The sequence below is a fragment of the Palaemon carinicauda genome, chromosome 24, assembly GCF_036898095.1.
Source record: "Palaemon carinicauda isolate YSFRI2023 chromosome 24, ASM3689809v2, whole genome shotgun sequence".
Lineage (NCBI taxonomy): Eukaryota > Metazoa > Arthropoda > Malacostraca > Decapoda > Palaemonidae > Palaemon > Palaemon carinicauda.
Genome location: NC_090748.1, coordinates 3,495,265 through 3,510,347, shown reverse-complemented (window position 1 = coordinate 3,510,347; position 15,083 = coordinate 3,495,265). Strand labels below are relative to the sequence as shown.

Genomic DNA, 15,083 nt, shown 5'->3' with positions numbered 1-15,083 from the left:
TTAATTTCCTTAATTCATTACAGTTAAAAATATGCTCAGTAGTATCCTATGCCTCCCTACATAACACTCAAAGGCTATCATTATCATTTCTGTTTCTGTATTTTTCTGTTAATTCTAGCATATTTAATTTTTTTTAAACTATTAGGCTACTGCCTCATTATTGTTAAGTTCTCCTATGTAGTCTCTTCTGCCATTTCTATTCACAAATCTCAGTTTGGTCATTTCTGCATTTTTTTTCTTCTATTTTTCTTTTACGTTCATTTGCAACTTTAGTTTTTATTTCTTTTTTTAGTTCTTATTTTTTTATAATTTCTTACTTCTTAAATTTTAATATTATATTTATTGCATATTTCTATGATACTTTTCCCCCCCCCCCCAACATTCCCCATATGGTTCTCCTATTTGCTCTTCCATTGCCTCCTTAACTAGTTGTTTAGCATCTGATGTTCTGGAAAAGCATTACCTTTTTGTACTCTATAGTCTCTATTCAATTTTCAATGGGCCACAAGGAACTTGTTATAAATTTGTTTTTATTGTATTCAATTTAATTCATAATAATTCATATGCATTCTAAAAGAAACAGAATTTAAGCTATTTTTCATAATTAAATCTAGAAAACTAGGTGGGAGTTACTAACACATATCCGGGTGTAGAAAAGCCTTGCCCTGTGTGATTTTTCTTTTGTTTAATTTTTCACTTTTTTTTCAATGTCTTTTAAGAGTTATTATTATAGTTATCACAAGCAGGATGCTTTAAGTCCAAGGGCTCCAACAGGGAATAATAGCCCAGTAAGGAAAGGAAATAAATCAACTACAAGAGAAATAATGAACGAATGAAATTACTGTAAATATTTTAACAGTATTATTATTATTATTATTATAATTATTATTATTATTATTAAGCTACAAGCCTAGTTGGAAAAGCAGGATGCTATAAGCCCAGGGGCCCCAACAGGGAAAATACCCCAGTGAGGAAAGGAAACAAGGAAAAATTAAATATTTTAAGAACAGTAACAACATTAACATAAATATTTCATATATAAACTTTAAATAATTTAACAAAACAAGAGGAAGAGAAATTAGATAGAATAGTGTGCCCGAGTGTACCCTCAAGCAAGAACTCTAACAATATTGAAATGAATATTTCTGTTCTGGCGCTTCAAAACTGTAAATATATAATATTTCTATACTTAAATATATTTTCCTCACTTTCTATTTCTTACATTTGCAAGCTTTTATTGTGTCTTTTTCAGGGTGTGGTTTCATTAGAAAAATACAATTATTTCTTATGGTATTTACTCTTTTCCAGTCTAATAAGAAATGCTCCCGGTTGTCTTCTTCCTCTTTACATAATTTGTATTCTGTATCAGTATTTCAAAATATCTTTCTCCACTGCAGGTCTAGTTGGTTCTCATGCTTTGGTCGTTTCCATATTATTATTATTATTATTATTATCATTATTATTACTATTATTATTATCATAATAATTATTATTATTATTAATTTTATTATTATTATTATTATTATCAATATTATTACTTGCTAAGCTATAACCCTAGATGGAAAAGCAGGATGCTATAAGCCAAAGGGCTTCGACAGGGAAAATAGCTCAGTGAGGAAAGGAAATAAATAAACTACAGGAGAAGTAATTAACAATTAAAATAAAGACAGTGAAGGACCATGGTGCATAGGCTATGGCACCACCCAAGACCAGAGAATAACAGTTTGATCTTGGTAATCTCAGAGTTGTCAGGTGTATGAGAACAAAGGAGAATTTGTAAAGAATAGATGTTTTCTTTTCAGTTCTAGTTTCATCAGAATAGATACTCACCAGAACGTCAGCCGGGCAAGCCCAACACCCGACTGTGGTGCCCAACCACAGCAGCGGCCTCGCCAGTAAACAGCTTAAACTCCGGTCCCTGAGTGGGATCGATCTAATGCCATACGAGTGCTAGGCAAACCTGTTACCACTATACTAGCCAAAGGCTATTATTTTCAATAGTTTCTTTATGCATTACTACTTTGTATATATTTTTGTAACATACTTCTCTGTATTATATTACTTTATTTTGGCCATTGACGTTGAGGGAGCCCCGGATATTTAAGATCAAAACTTTAAGATGTTTTATTTTCATTTGCCAATTTCCCATGTGACTTTTTTTTTTTTTTTTTTCAAACAGAGCTGTCTTTTATGGTAAATTTCAGAGTTGTCAACTATTAGTTGAGTTTAGTTTTCCTTTCTCTAGTGTAGTAAGAGGAAGACCCAACTTAATGCACTAATTGATGTAGGCCTATATTATTATTATCATTATTATTATTATTATGACTAGGTAAGCTACAACCCTAGTTGGAAAAGCAAGATTGTTAGACTGGGGTTCGAGTCCAGCTCAAACACGTTAGTTCCTTTGGTCACTGCAACCTCACCATCCTTGTGAGCTAAGGATCGGGGTATTAGGTGAGCTTATAGATCTATCTGCTGAATCAATAGCAGCCATTGCCTGGCCCTCCTTGGTCCGATATGGTCAGTCTCTAGGGCATTGTCCTGCTTGATAGGGAAACGTCACTGTCTTTTGCCTCTGCCATTCATGGGTGGCCTTTAAGCCTTTAAAAGCTATGCAATCTAGTTACTGACAAAGTGAATAGCCTCACAGAAAAAAAATAATATTTAGAATTAGTATTGAAATTGAATTCCTGATATTTGTAGAAGATTTCTTTTTCCCATGGTAAGGAAATAAGGAATAGAATGTACTATAAGTATCAGTCATAGATTGGAGATCCTAAAATAGTTCAAAACCAACACCCCCCCCCCCCCCACCCATAAAAAAAACGAAAAAAAACAACTGGTGTATTAATAATCAACAAAGGAAAGAATAAGAAAGAATGAGAGATTAAAACAAAAATGAAGAAGGGACCAGTAAGTATATGTAAGGAATAAAAGTACCTCATAGAATATTATATAGAGAAAGAAGATACATAAGTATCAAGAAAAAGGCCAAAGGCTCGCATACATGACCCAAGAAAGATGGAGACACGAGAAAAGTATAAAAAAATGGCATTAGAAATAAAAAAGAAAATATATGAAACAGTAGTTGTTCAAACTATATTTGCTAATGTAGAGATATAGAGGGAAATAAGAGATAAAGATATGAAAGATCTGGAAAACCTTCAATACAGAATTATAAGAAATATGTATGAACAGCCATCCATTACTCCATATTGGGGTATATTAGCAGGAACAGGGATATGGCCAGTGTCTAGCAAAATATATTGAAATGATAATACTCTTCTATAATATAATAAACTATTAGGAACAGAGATTAATACGAGATAATTGAAAATATGGTAAAAGATTCAACACATTTATTTTGCTAGGAATTGGAGGCAGGAATGAACCAATTGAGGTACAATACTCACATGAAGGCTACTTAAAGAAAATAGGACTATATTTATTCAATAAGACATTTAAAGAAATAATAAATAATAAAAGAATTTTATACAATATGTGGAGAAAAAATATATTATAAAAGAATTTCTTTCTCAAAACTATAAAATACATTGCAAGATCACTAGAGGCGCCGTTGCATAGGATACTCCACGAACCTGAACCTTAACTTGAGCCCAACTAAGTAAATTAGCATTAGATTTTAGTACAATACTGCTCATAAACTTTATAAATAAATTAACTATAAATTTTGAGAATATTACCTTAATAAAGTATTGACTATGAAATAAACATATTTCCAAACGTTTTGACTTCATTTTTTCACATACCGATGAAAGTGTTTAGATTGTGTTATTGTTGTAATCTTCCACAATTAGAGGAATATTTAAGACGACCTAGTATCTTTTTGGCACTTACCGGTAAGTCGATACTACTCTGAATATCTCTAGACATCACTGAAGGGAAAAGAGAAGAAAAGTTTCAATTATATATTGACATAATCCCGACAATGAAGTGTGTGTTGACGGGGCTGTTCCTGTTTTGTCCTGACGTGCGTTTCATCATCCGCTTTGTTTACGTCTGGACGTGTTGATTTGGAAATCGAGTGCTTCTCTGTTGTTGTCAGGTTTTTGTGTAAAGTTTTGTGCTGAATAAGCAGTCGGCACCTTTGCATAGGTTGTTTAACATGTGAAGTTATCTAATGGTTTCACCAGCGGCTGTAGGTTTGTCTAGGATTTGACCGGTTTCATAATGAATTCTTCGTTCAGTGTCGAGGACGATGCGAGTAGCTGCTCCGAGGAGGATTTTGGTGAAGGTTTGGAAGGGAAAAGCGACGGGTCAAATGTTGTGTTACTTTTGTCTGAGGACGAGGGTGATTTTGAAGAGGGGAGAGTAGGGCAACACCAGTATGTTCCAGTTGTTGTGGGGAACGTCCCTCTTTATTTGGCTGAAGATGGGAAGCCCGTCTACATGCGCCAGCTTCCCACGGATCCTCCGGCGGGCGCGGCGGCCAGTAAACAAAGTTCTCATGATTCCGACGATGATTCTAGTTTCGGAGGATTTTCCGATAACAGCGATAGCACCTTTGAAGGGTTTGGTCCCGATATGTTTGAAGGGTTTACTGATGACGATACGTGTGATAGTGATGACTCTCAGTTCGACGGGTTTTCGGAGGAGAGTGCAGAAGCGGTTGAGGGAAAACAGAAGATCGAATATATCAGGAATTGGCAGAAAACAAGTCGGCGTTATGATGACTTAGATTTGTGGCTTGAGGATTCTGCCGACAGTTTACCCGATCTTGGTCGTAGTGGTACGAGTAGGTCCGGCTCTTCGAAGACTTCTACCGCTAGGCGAAGGCCTGACCTTAGTCCTCAACACAGTAATGATGATAGTCAGTTAACAGAAACAGGCCTATCACGTCCCAAAAGGCGCAGAAATGTCACACCTCAAGAGAAGCCCAAACCAGTTTATAAAAGTAGTAAACCTGATTTAGGCCAAGACAGTCCCAAGACCACTTCTCCACGTGGAGTAGTTTACGAAAGGAAGGGGAAACAACAGTGTCTTGTTTTAGCGCCTCAGTTAAAGTCAAAGGACGTCCACCCTCTGAATGAGAAGGATGTTTCCTTTAGGGTCAAGAGTGGTAAAGAGAAAACGCAACGTGTATATCTCGCTCCTGACGCACACATAAAAGAAGAGATTGAGATCAAGGAAGAAGTTGATGAGAGTAATGAAGATTTCATAGGACCTTATTGTAATTCTGTAGGTTGCACAATAAGTTGGTTAGAAAGTATGAAGACTAAGAATGTGTCTGTAGTTAATGGCATGGTGTACGAACTAGCCGAGTTTGCCAAGAGGATTAATTGGGAACAGTCTGACGTAGTTAAATGGATTTTGCGCCTTCTTGGTGTCTTGGATGTAGAGCCAACAGAAGTAGATGTAAATAAGATAAGGTCTGTATTGAAGCGCCGCAAAGCTTTAATGGTCACTCTAGCAGGAAACAAGAGGGGGCAACAGAAACTTGAAGAATTTAATGCTGCTGAATTTACCCTTCCTTCATATATTAAAAAGGAAATAGATGAAGCTGATGATACTTTGGAGAATGTTGTAAAATCTGGTCATGTTAAGAAAAGGAAGGATCAAGACGATAAAGACGAAGGTTGTTCAGTGCCCAGCAAGAGGACTAGGAGTAGATCAGTTGATGTATCAAGCTCTTGTCATGACAAGGTTAGTAAGACAATGATGGAAGCACAAGACAAATCTGTTATAACACCAGTAAAGCCAATGACAGAACGCAGACGTAGTCATCTAGATACAGAAACTGTGGATTTTTCTAATGCTATAAAAAAATCAAAAAGAGCAGATAATAGCAAGGTTTCATTTCATTATCATGGAAGTTATGTATATCCTCATTTCAAGGAAACAGATGTATGCCTTGGAAAGTATTGTAGGGAAGCTGGATTAACAATTGATGACCTAAATTCTTCTGGTAAGAAAGACATACTAATAAAAAATGGACTAGTTGCTGAACTTTATCGTTTTTATCGTGAGCGGAGTTGTACTGTAACCTCTTTGGCCCTCAGATTATTACAACTGAAAGATGCAAATTCTTTAAATCTTGTTAGTTTAGTTGTGAAAATCACAAAATTGGTTCAAAAGACTAGACGCACTGGTCCTTTCATGGAAGAAGAGTTTCACTTTCCTCGCCCTAAAAGTGACGATTCATCAAAATCAGTGGTTGAAATTTCTTCGTTGGAGTTAAAAGGCAAAGAAAGATTACCAGATCATTCGCATGGAGAACAGAGGAGTCAACAGTGTTTACTTGGTGAAGACCGCTTAGAGAAAGTAAGCAAGGAAAATTTGGATGAAAGTTTTTCAAAGAAATCGGATGTTGATAAGATTGCATCCAAAGTTGATGAGAGCAAAGATGCAGGAAATTCATCTTTATTGAGAAAGAATATAATTGACAAGAATGTTGATAATATTATTTGTGACAAAGGTGTTGTTGAAGCACAACCAGTAAACGATAATGAGAAAAAGGTTTTAGGGGAAGTTGTGAACGATGAAGATGTCAGGAAAATGGACTCCCCAGACTTGGGTAAAATGAAGCCCATCTCAGGAAAGCCATTACTAAGACGAAACAAAATACCAATGGGTGGCAATCAAGAAAATTCCCCAATTATCGATAAAGAGACGCTTGAAAGTAATAGAGAATTAGAGCCTGTGCCTGACAAAACTTCTTCATTGGGTATAAGTCAGTCAGGAAAATATGAATTGCCAAATGAGAAATCAGCAGCCATGCCTATTTCTTCCAACCAGAGTGTCAAGCATTGCAGTCTTGAGCAACTTGATGTGCTTAGTGTACAAAATAGCGTTGAAAGTTCAGTTAAATCTGTGACTGGAAATTGTGAAGACACTCCTTTTGAAAAAGAAGATAGAATAATTAAAGCAGAACCAAAATTCAGTTTAGAACAGGATGGAATTGCTATTGAGACCAAGATGGAAACTTTGAGGGAGGAAAACAAGGAGGCTGTCAGGGAGTTTGTGATTACTGGTATTGTAAAACCAGAGCAACTTTGGGATGATGATTCTCAGAGCCTTGTTAGTAGTGGTCATAGTGAAAATGATGGCAGTAGTCATATGGATATTGAAGAAAACATTGATGCAAATATCTCAGATTTTGGAGTGAATGAGTGCAAAGCTGTTAAGAACAGTTCAAGCAGTGGACCTGAATGGGGGCAAAATGTGAGAGATACTTCAAATACAGCCCAAACCAATAAAGGACCAACTGTTGAAAGGAATCTTATTAGCGGTGATTTTCAGTTGCTAGGTCTGAGCAATAGTTCTTCAAGTAAGGATTATTCTACACAGTTGAAACATCTCGGAAACAAACCATGCGAAGTTAGGAGAAGTGACAGAGAACGAACTTTAAGCGTTAAGGTAAAAGAATATCATAGTGTTTCTGAGTTTTATGATGAACCTTTTCCTTCTATTTTTCCTAAAAAGCTAAAAATGATTAAACCTTCTGAAGAAATGATTGAACACTCTGAAGAATCACAAGAAAATTACAAGACACGGGTTGGTCGTATTGTTCGCAAGTCCCGAAAACGGGTAACAAATGGTATGGCCTTAGAATTCATAGGAAGAAGAGACCCTAGAGTATCTTTTAGCATTATTGATGGTCGCATTACTCCAGACTTCAAAGATACAAGTTACTATTTGGGGAAATATTGTGAAGCCGCTGGTCTGACTGTTCATGATTTAAATACCCAAGAGCCTAAAGATTTATTTCTTACTAAAGGGGCAGTAATGGAGTTGGTAAAATTTTATAAATTAATGGGTTGTACTATGACTTCACTAGCAGATAGATTGCTGCGTTTGAAAAAGGTTTATCTCGATAGTATTTTGAATCTGGTTGCAAGGTTTCAACCTCTGATGAGGCAGGAGGGGAATGCTGCTAAAATGAGGCAGGAGTTTAATTTTCCACCTGGGCAACACAATATTCTAAAGAGAACACCAAACAGAAAAAATCCTAAGACAAAAAATAAGAATGACTCAATGAAAAAGGATAAGAAAGGAAACGAACCCACCTATACCTGTGAGGTATTTATCAAACCAGACAAAAAGAAGAAGAAGAAGAAGAAGAAAAATAAAGAGTCTGAATTGGATGTCAGTAAAGTACATAGTCAGGTTTTTGTAGATAAAGAGGTAGAAAAAGCTAGGGGCAAAGAAGGGTCTGTGACGCGAGCAGACATCGTCTTATTATATGCAAATTGGTTAAACAATAAACATAAAACTGGGAATAATGTATTTGTCACAGATCTTTTGCAAGATGTTATGAAACTAATGGAAGAAAGGAAAGTGCAGACAATACGTATTCCAGCCGGTACTTTGATGTCTTCGTCTGTCAAGCTATATGAAGAATATAGGCAAATGTGGATCACAAACAAAGCTGACGCTATGATGTACTTGGAGGATGATTGGCTGGAAGATATACAGTATCTTGTCTCTATCACTCAAACTTCTCGAAGAAATACAATGGAAATGAGTGAGGGAGGTGGAAATTTTACTAATGACAATAGACTTGCTGCACCTAGGTCATTTGAAGATGACGTAAGAGAATTTTCAGATTCTTCAAGTGAAAAAAGTTTAAAGATTGATGAGTCTTACTTTTCATCTGATGAAGGTCTTGGGGACTTGAAGAAAGAGGGTAAATTAAAGATAAAGATTGAACAGAAACAGAAAGATAAAAATGTACCTTCAATAAAAATGCCTAGTTACAAAAGTAAACCAAAAGAGAAATATTTACAGTGTAATGAGGATACCGCTATTACGTCTAGTTCAGAACTTCAAAATAAAAGTAGTAACTTGTCAAAGAGTTGTGAAGTTGAGGAAATTATTGATTACAAGTGCACTTTGGATGAAAACTCAAAGAGACACGTTTTATACCTTGTACGCTGGAAGGGGTGTGAACCTCAGCAAGATACCTGGGTCAGTGAAAATCAGTTGTATGGCCCTAAAAACTTGCAGGGTTCTTTGATGGGAAGTAATCTCTCTATTAAACCCTCGGATAAGCTAATTTGGCAACCACCAACACGTCAACAAACTATGGATGCAACTGGGAATTTTAGAATTGCAAATGAGGCTTTTGTTCCACAAGCAGGTAATTCATTTCACGATGAAGCAAATGATAAGGAAAATTCACCTCATAATGTATGTAATAATGAATATGACACTGACAAGGGGTACATGACCAATGGCGAGTTGTTACATATTTATGATGGTTGGAGACGGGGGAACATGAAAATCTCCGATAAGAATTCAGTTGATATTATGACTTTAACTTATAAAGTTCAGAAAGCCATGGAAGAGTATGGCATTAAAACAGATTACTCTGACTATCTGCTGCAGGCATGCTTCACTTTAAGTCTTATTTGCAAAATGCTGAATACTGAAGATGCTCTGAAGGAATTTCTTGATAGAGATTGTTTGCCTGCTTTAGAATCCAGTAGATCAAACCAGGAACAAAATAATCTGAACAATTGTGGATCGACTAAAATTGCACCTTTGTCAGCTAGTATCTCGAAACTGAAGGCTCAATTTAGAGAAGTGAGAGGGAAAAGATCGGGAAATCAAACAAGAGTTCGTCTGATTGAAGATGAAGTGGAAAGGTTGGAAAGATCGTTAGATAGAGCTCAAGGCAAATCCGAATTGTTGAGAGGAGCTCTTCATCAAGAAATTAATAAGTTGAGTAAGAAAATTAGCAGACTCGATGAGGAAGAGGATGGTCACTTAGCCAAAGAATTTAATTCAGAAAACCCTGAAAAGTACAAAAAGGCCTGCCAAGATATACGCAATTGTGGAGTACCTGAAAAAAATCTAGAGTCTGTGATGAATTCCATCTTACAAGTCATTGGTAAATTTTCAGTTGATGTGAAAACAATCGGTGATAAATAGAAATTGTTTCAATTCTGCTATCGCAAATTTTATTGCTCAACATTGGGGAGTACACGTTCCCAAGTATTGTATAATGATACATTAGGAACTTTTAGTCAAAGAATTTTGTCCATTTTGTTTGAATTTGATATGTGCAAGTTTGGAACAGAGCATGTTACAATCGTATTGGATTGTCTTCACATGGAGATCATGGGCTGTGTTTTCACTTGATGGTCATATTTGTAATATTATTCTCCTTTTTTCTTCTTTTAATCTTCCCGTTAGCACCTTGTGTTGTCTATGTAGCTTTTGTAGGTATACAGACGTAATATATTTCACTGAAGTTATGTATGCAAAGGATTGTACAAATTATGATAATGATTCACTCTTTACAGTATTCTAGCGTTGCGCCTAACTCTATAACTGCACCATCATGTGCAATAGTACTGATTTATTTGATTTAAACAGTTGTATTTTTGTACCAAGGAAAGTTTTTAGATTTTAGTTGGATTAAATCTCATTTTTAGAAGCCTTAGATATTTATTTTGTAAATTTGTTGTTCTAAGAATTACTGTACAGCATATTTAGATAGTTTACGAGACCTTGGGCCACCTGATTTGGTGAGAGCATCATGTGTAGGATATGTGGGGTGGTTGGTAATGCAATGTAGGAATTTCTTTGATCGTTCTGTGGTTCGCTGCTTCTTTGGCTGGTTGGGTGAGATAACAAACAAGTCTACTCTGCTGTGCTTGCTCTCAAGGACTCCGAAACATGTTTAGGTGTCAAGATGGACTCGACCCCATTCTGGTGAGTATCAGTTATGTATTTTTATTGAGTGATGAGTTATTTTAATGAATCTACCCAAAATGCCTGTGCTGTATTTTAAATGAGGAAGAAATTTGACTAATAAAGAAGTCTGGTGCGGTACAAAACTTTTTTTCCGTACTTTGTATCTGGCTAAAATAACCTACAGTACTGTAATTTTGTGCTGCACCCTCAATTGTATTTCCGTACAGTATGGTGAAAATAATGTATCTTCATTCCATAATTGCATCGTACCATGAGCAAACTCAATTTAGATGATTTAAATCTCCTCATGAAATTGTTAATGTTAACAGATATGAATTAGTAGAGAGATGCTATATGTGCCTGGGAATATATTTAGTTTTTCAATATTAAACTTACCCGATAATCATGTAGCTGTCAACTCCGTTGCCCGACAGAATTCTACGGGAGGGATACGCCAGCTATCACTATACTAGAAGGGGGTGTACTCACCAGCGCCACCTGTGGCCAGGTACTGCAGTACTTCTTGTTGACACCACCTCACTTTTTCCTCTGTCGTGCTTCCGGCAAGACATTCATGGGATACGCTTATGATCTTGGAGTATTTTCACGGCTTTTGGTGAAGTATTTCTCTCAGATTTCGGCTGTCGCTTTACTGGAAAACTTCTATATTAGCTTAGATAGCTATTATTTAGTTCTGATTAATGGTTAACGATCTTTTTGCTTGATTTGGAATCCCCACTTGGCTAACTCTTTGATTCAAGATGTCTGACATTTCACAAGCCCCACCCCATAGACGATGTAGGTCTTGTAATAGGCGTATTCCGAAGGCCTCGGTAGATCCTCACACCGCTTGTTCTGACTGTAGGGAAAGACCCTGTCAGTTGGAAGATCGATGTGAGGAATGCGCCGGACTTTCGGAACTTGATTTTGTCCGATTTCTTAAATATTCAACCAAGTTAGAGAGAGAGAGAGTTAGGAGGAGTTCTTCTCGCTCTTCACTTTTTTCCTCACCTCATGATCCCCTACCTTTTCCTCCCCCTGTAGTGGCTACCCCCGAACCTACTATTTGCCCTCAACCTGATATGTCTGTTGTTTTGCGTGCCATTCAGGCTTTAGGTGACAAAGTGGAATCGGTGGTTAGTGATCATAAGTCTCTTATGGCCGAAGTCAAGGAACTTAAGGTCAAAAGTGCAGTGGGAGGTAATAGTGCCACGAGTGTCAGTGCAGTGCCAAGTGCTAGTGTCAGTGTCAGTGTGGTGCGTGAGGGTACTTCTGTGCGTGCCAGTCGTCCTCCCAGTCCGGGACCTCTTGCAAACTCCCAAGCCCAGGGGAGAAGCAATGTCGAAGGGCAAAAGGGTTCGGCAGGCCTTGATCGGCGCACAGAAGTATCCTCGGTGGTTGCGGGCGTGTCTTACAAAGACCGTCACTCCCACCCGCAGACGATTGAGCCCGTCTTTTACTCGTCTGCTGAAGAATTAGCAGGGAGAAAACGTTGGACTCAGGTCTCAAGACCTCTTAAACGCAGAGTCCAGACCTCAAGAGCTCTACAACCTGGCTGCAGTCATTGGATCAGCTCTGACTCGCCGCAGTCATCAGTTGAATGCACTCCTCCTAAGAGGAGTAAGGTGCTCCCGCAACAGATCTCTTCTGTTAAGGCTTTGCCTCAGCAGACCTTAGCGTCTGCCGACCCCAAGTTGACTCTACTGCAGTCCATGCAGTCACAACTTGCGGTCTTGATGCGTGAGTGTCAGGCTGAGAAGGTTACACCTCCTCCTGCGATCGCTCCGCCTAACCGCAGTCCTGTCTGCCAGGCGTACGATGTTGAGGCTCCTCAGGATACCTTACCACGTACTGAGTTGCCAGTTTCCAGCGGTGTGCAGCTACCTCCGCCTTCCTTAAGGCAACCTCAGCAATGGGAACAGGAAGCTTATACCTTACTTCCTCCGCTTCCACTTGCGGTTCCACCAGTGAGGCAACACTCTCTTGAGGTACAACAACCTCTCCCATCCATGACAACCCTCCTCAAGGCGAGAGCCTCAACACCTTAGCCTTGCGCCTCAGGAACCTCTACTCGCGAGACAAGAACTGCGTTCTGCACAGCCACATCCTCAACTCTCGCAGCTCACACCTCAGGAACCTCAACTCGTTCCTCAGGAACCTGCTACTGCGCATCCGCTAACCTTACAGCAAGCGCAACTCTTGAGTCAAGACACTCATGCCAGGAGTCAGCCTCCTCAACCCATGCGCCTACCTTCTGCTACTCCTTTTGACCAGCCTTTGCAGCCTGAACCTCAGGTTTTGCCTCAGCAACAGAGACTTGAGGATGAAACCACAAGCGTTTTTGCTCCCGCTCGTGCAGATTCTGCTGTTCAGCATACCTTACCTCTCACTTCGCTACACTCTGGTGATGAGGTTTCTGATGATGAGGCTGCACACCTGGATCCCTCATCAGACGTGGAAGAATCCAAGTCTTCTCCTCCTCCGATAGACTTTCGTAAGGTCCTGGCTCTTTTCAGAGAGGTATACCCAGACCATTTTGTCTCTGCTACCCCCCGCTCTCCGCCATCTAAGTTTTCGCTGGGCATGCAGCCAGCCAAGTCAACTTATACTAAGCTCGTCTTTGCAAGGTCCTCTAAGAGAGCTCTAAGAATTTTAGGGGAGTGGTTGCAGTCTAAGCAACAACTAGGAAAGACTTCCTTTATGTTCCCACCGACTAAGCTCACTTCTAAAGCGGGCGTATGGTATGCCACAGGAGAGGAACCAGGCTTGGGAGTACCTGCCTCTGCCCAGGCTGACTTCTCGAGTTTGGTCGACTCTCCTCGTAGAACAGCAATGAGGCGCTCTAAGGTTTGCTGGACCTTCTCCGATCTAGACCACTTACTAAAGGGTGTATTTCGGGCCTTTGAGATGTTCAATTTTCTAGACTGGTGCCTGGGGGCCCTTAGCAAGAAGACCTCCCCTGCGGACAAAGACTCGGCCATGCTTTTAATGTCCTGCATGGATAAAGCTATTAGGGATGGATCTGGCGAGCTTGCTTCAATTTTTGTGTCAGGAGTTCTTAAGAAAAGGGAGCAACTTTGTACCTTCCTTTCTTCCAGCATCACACCTTGTCAAAGGTCTCAACTCCTTTTCGCTCCGCTTTCTAAGTTCTTGTTTCCCGAAGAACTTATCAAGGACTTGTCTGCGGCAATGATTCAGAAAGACACTCATGATCTTGTGGCCTCTTCAGCTCGTAAGACTAAGGTTGCTCCCTCAGTCCCCAGGACTTACCGCACCCCAGTTGCTGATACGCCTGCTACGAGGTTTATTCCGCCCTTTCGTGGTAGAGCCCCCAGCCGAGGAAGCTCCCGTCCAGACTCTTCCAGGAGCAAGTCTAGGAAAGGTTCCAAGACTTCTCAAGGCAAACACTGACTCTCCTCCTCTCCAGACAGCAGTAGGAGCCAGACTCAAGATCTTCTGGCAAGCTTGGGAAAAGAGAGGTGCAGACGCCCAGTCTGTCAGGTGGCTGAGGGAGGGTTACAGGATACCATTCTGCCGCAAACCCCCTCTGACCACTTCTCCCATCAACCTCTCTCCCAACTACAAGGAAAAGGACAAGAGGCTAGCGTTGCACCAGGAGGTGTCGCTCCTGTTACAGAAGAAGGCAGTGGTTATAGTCCGGGACCATCAATCCCCGGGCTTCTACAACCGTCTCTTTCTGGTGGCCAAGAAGACAGGAGGTTGGAGACCGGTGCTGGACGTCAGCGCGCTCAATGCTTATGTCACCAAGCAGACGTTCACTATGGAGACGACGAAGTCGGTCCTAGCAGCGGTCAGGCAGGAGGACTGGATGGTCTCGTTGGATCTGAAAGACGCATACTTTCACGTTCCTATTCATCCAGACTCCCAACCTTTCCTGAGATTCGTTTTTGGAAAGGTTGTGTACCAATTCCAAGCCCTGTGTTTTGGCCTAAGCACAGCTCCTATGGTGTTTACGCTTCTGATGAGGAATATTGCAAAATTCCTCCACTTATCCGACATCAGAGCCTCCCTTTACTTAGACGACTGGCTGTTGAGAGCCTCCACGAGTCGTCGCTGTCTGGAGAGTCTCAACTGGACTTTGGACTTGATCAAGGAACTGGGTCTGTTAGTCAACTTCGAAAAGTCCCAGCTCATTCCCTCCCAATCCATTGTTTACCTGGGAATGGAGATTCGGAGTCAGGATTTTCGGGCTTTTCCATCGGCCCCAAGGATAAGCCAAGCCCTAGATTGCATCCTGAGCATGCTGAAGAGGAGCAGTTGCTCGGTGAGACAGTGGATGAGTCTCACAGGGACCCTGTCATCGTTAGCACTGTTCGTCGAGTTAGGGAGACTCCACCTCCGCCCTCTTCAATTCCATCTAGCAGCTCATTGGGACAAGGATTTGACGCTCGAAGCAGTCT

The 15,083-nt window shown here is 39.9% G+C and overlaps 2 protein-coding genes across 3 annotated transcripts in view; both read left to right on the top strand.

Moving 5' to 3' along the window:
* The first annotated feature begins 3,719 nt into the window (after positions 1 to 3,719).
* The window catches only part of YL-1 (Vacuolar protein sorting-associated protein YL-1), a 71,087-nt gene continuing 59,723 nt past the window's right edge, over positions 3,720 to 15,083 (top strand). The window contains exon 1 of one of the 2 annotated variants that reach the window (XM_068347972.1): positions 3,720 to 3,860. The gene's annotated coding sequence lies outside the window, so the exon portion shown is untranslated. Of the gene's footprint in view, positions 3,861 to 10,342; positions 10,681 to 15,083 lie in introns of those variants that run through there. The other variant, XM_068347973.1, reaches the window with a different exon arrangement.
* LOC137618044 (uncharacterized) lies at positions 3,880 to 10,148 on the top strand. Its single transcript, XM_068347971.1, has one exon. The coding sequence runs from the start codon at positions 4,192 to 4,194 to the stop codon at positions 9,892 to 9,894; it is 5,703 nt and encodes a 1,900-aa protein (XP_068204072.1). The 5' UTR covers positions 3,880 to 4,191; the 3' UTR covers positions 9,895 to 10,148.

Coding starts and splice junctions, on each gene's coding strand:
- LOC137618044 (XM_068347971.1), top strand. CDS start 4,192: ATGAATTCTTCGTTCAGTGTCGAGGACGATGCGAGTAGCTGCTCCGAG.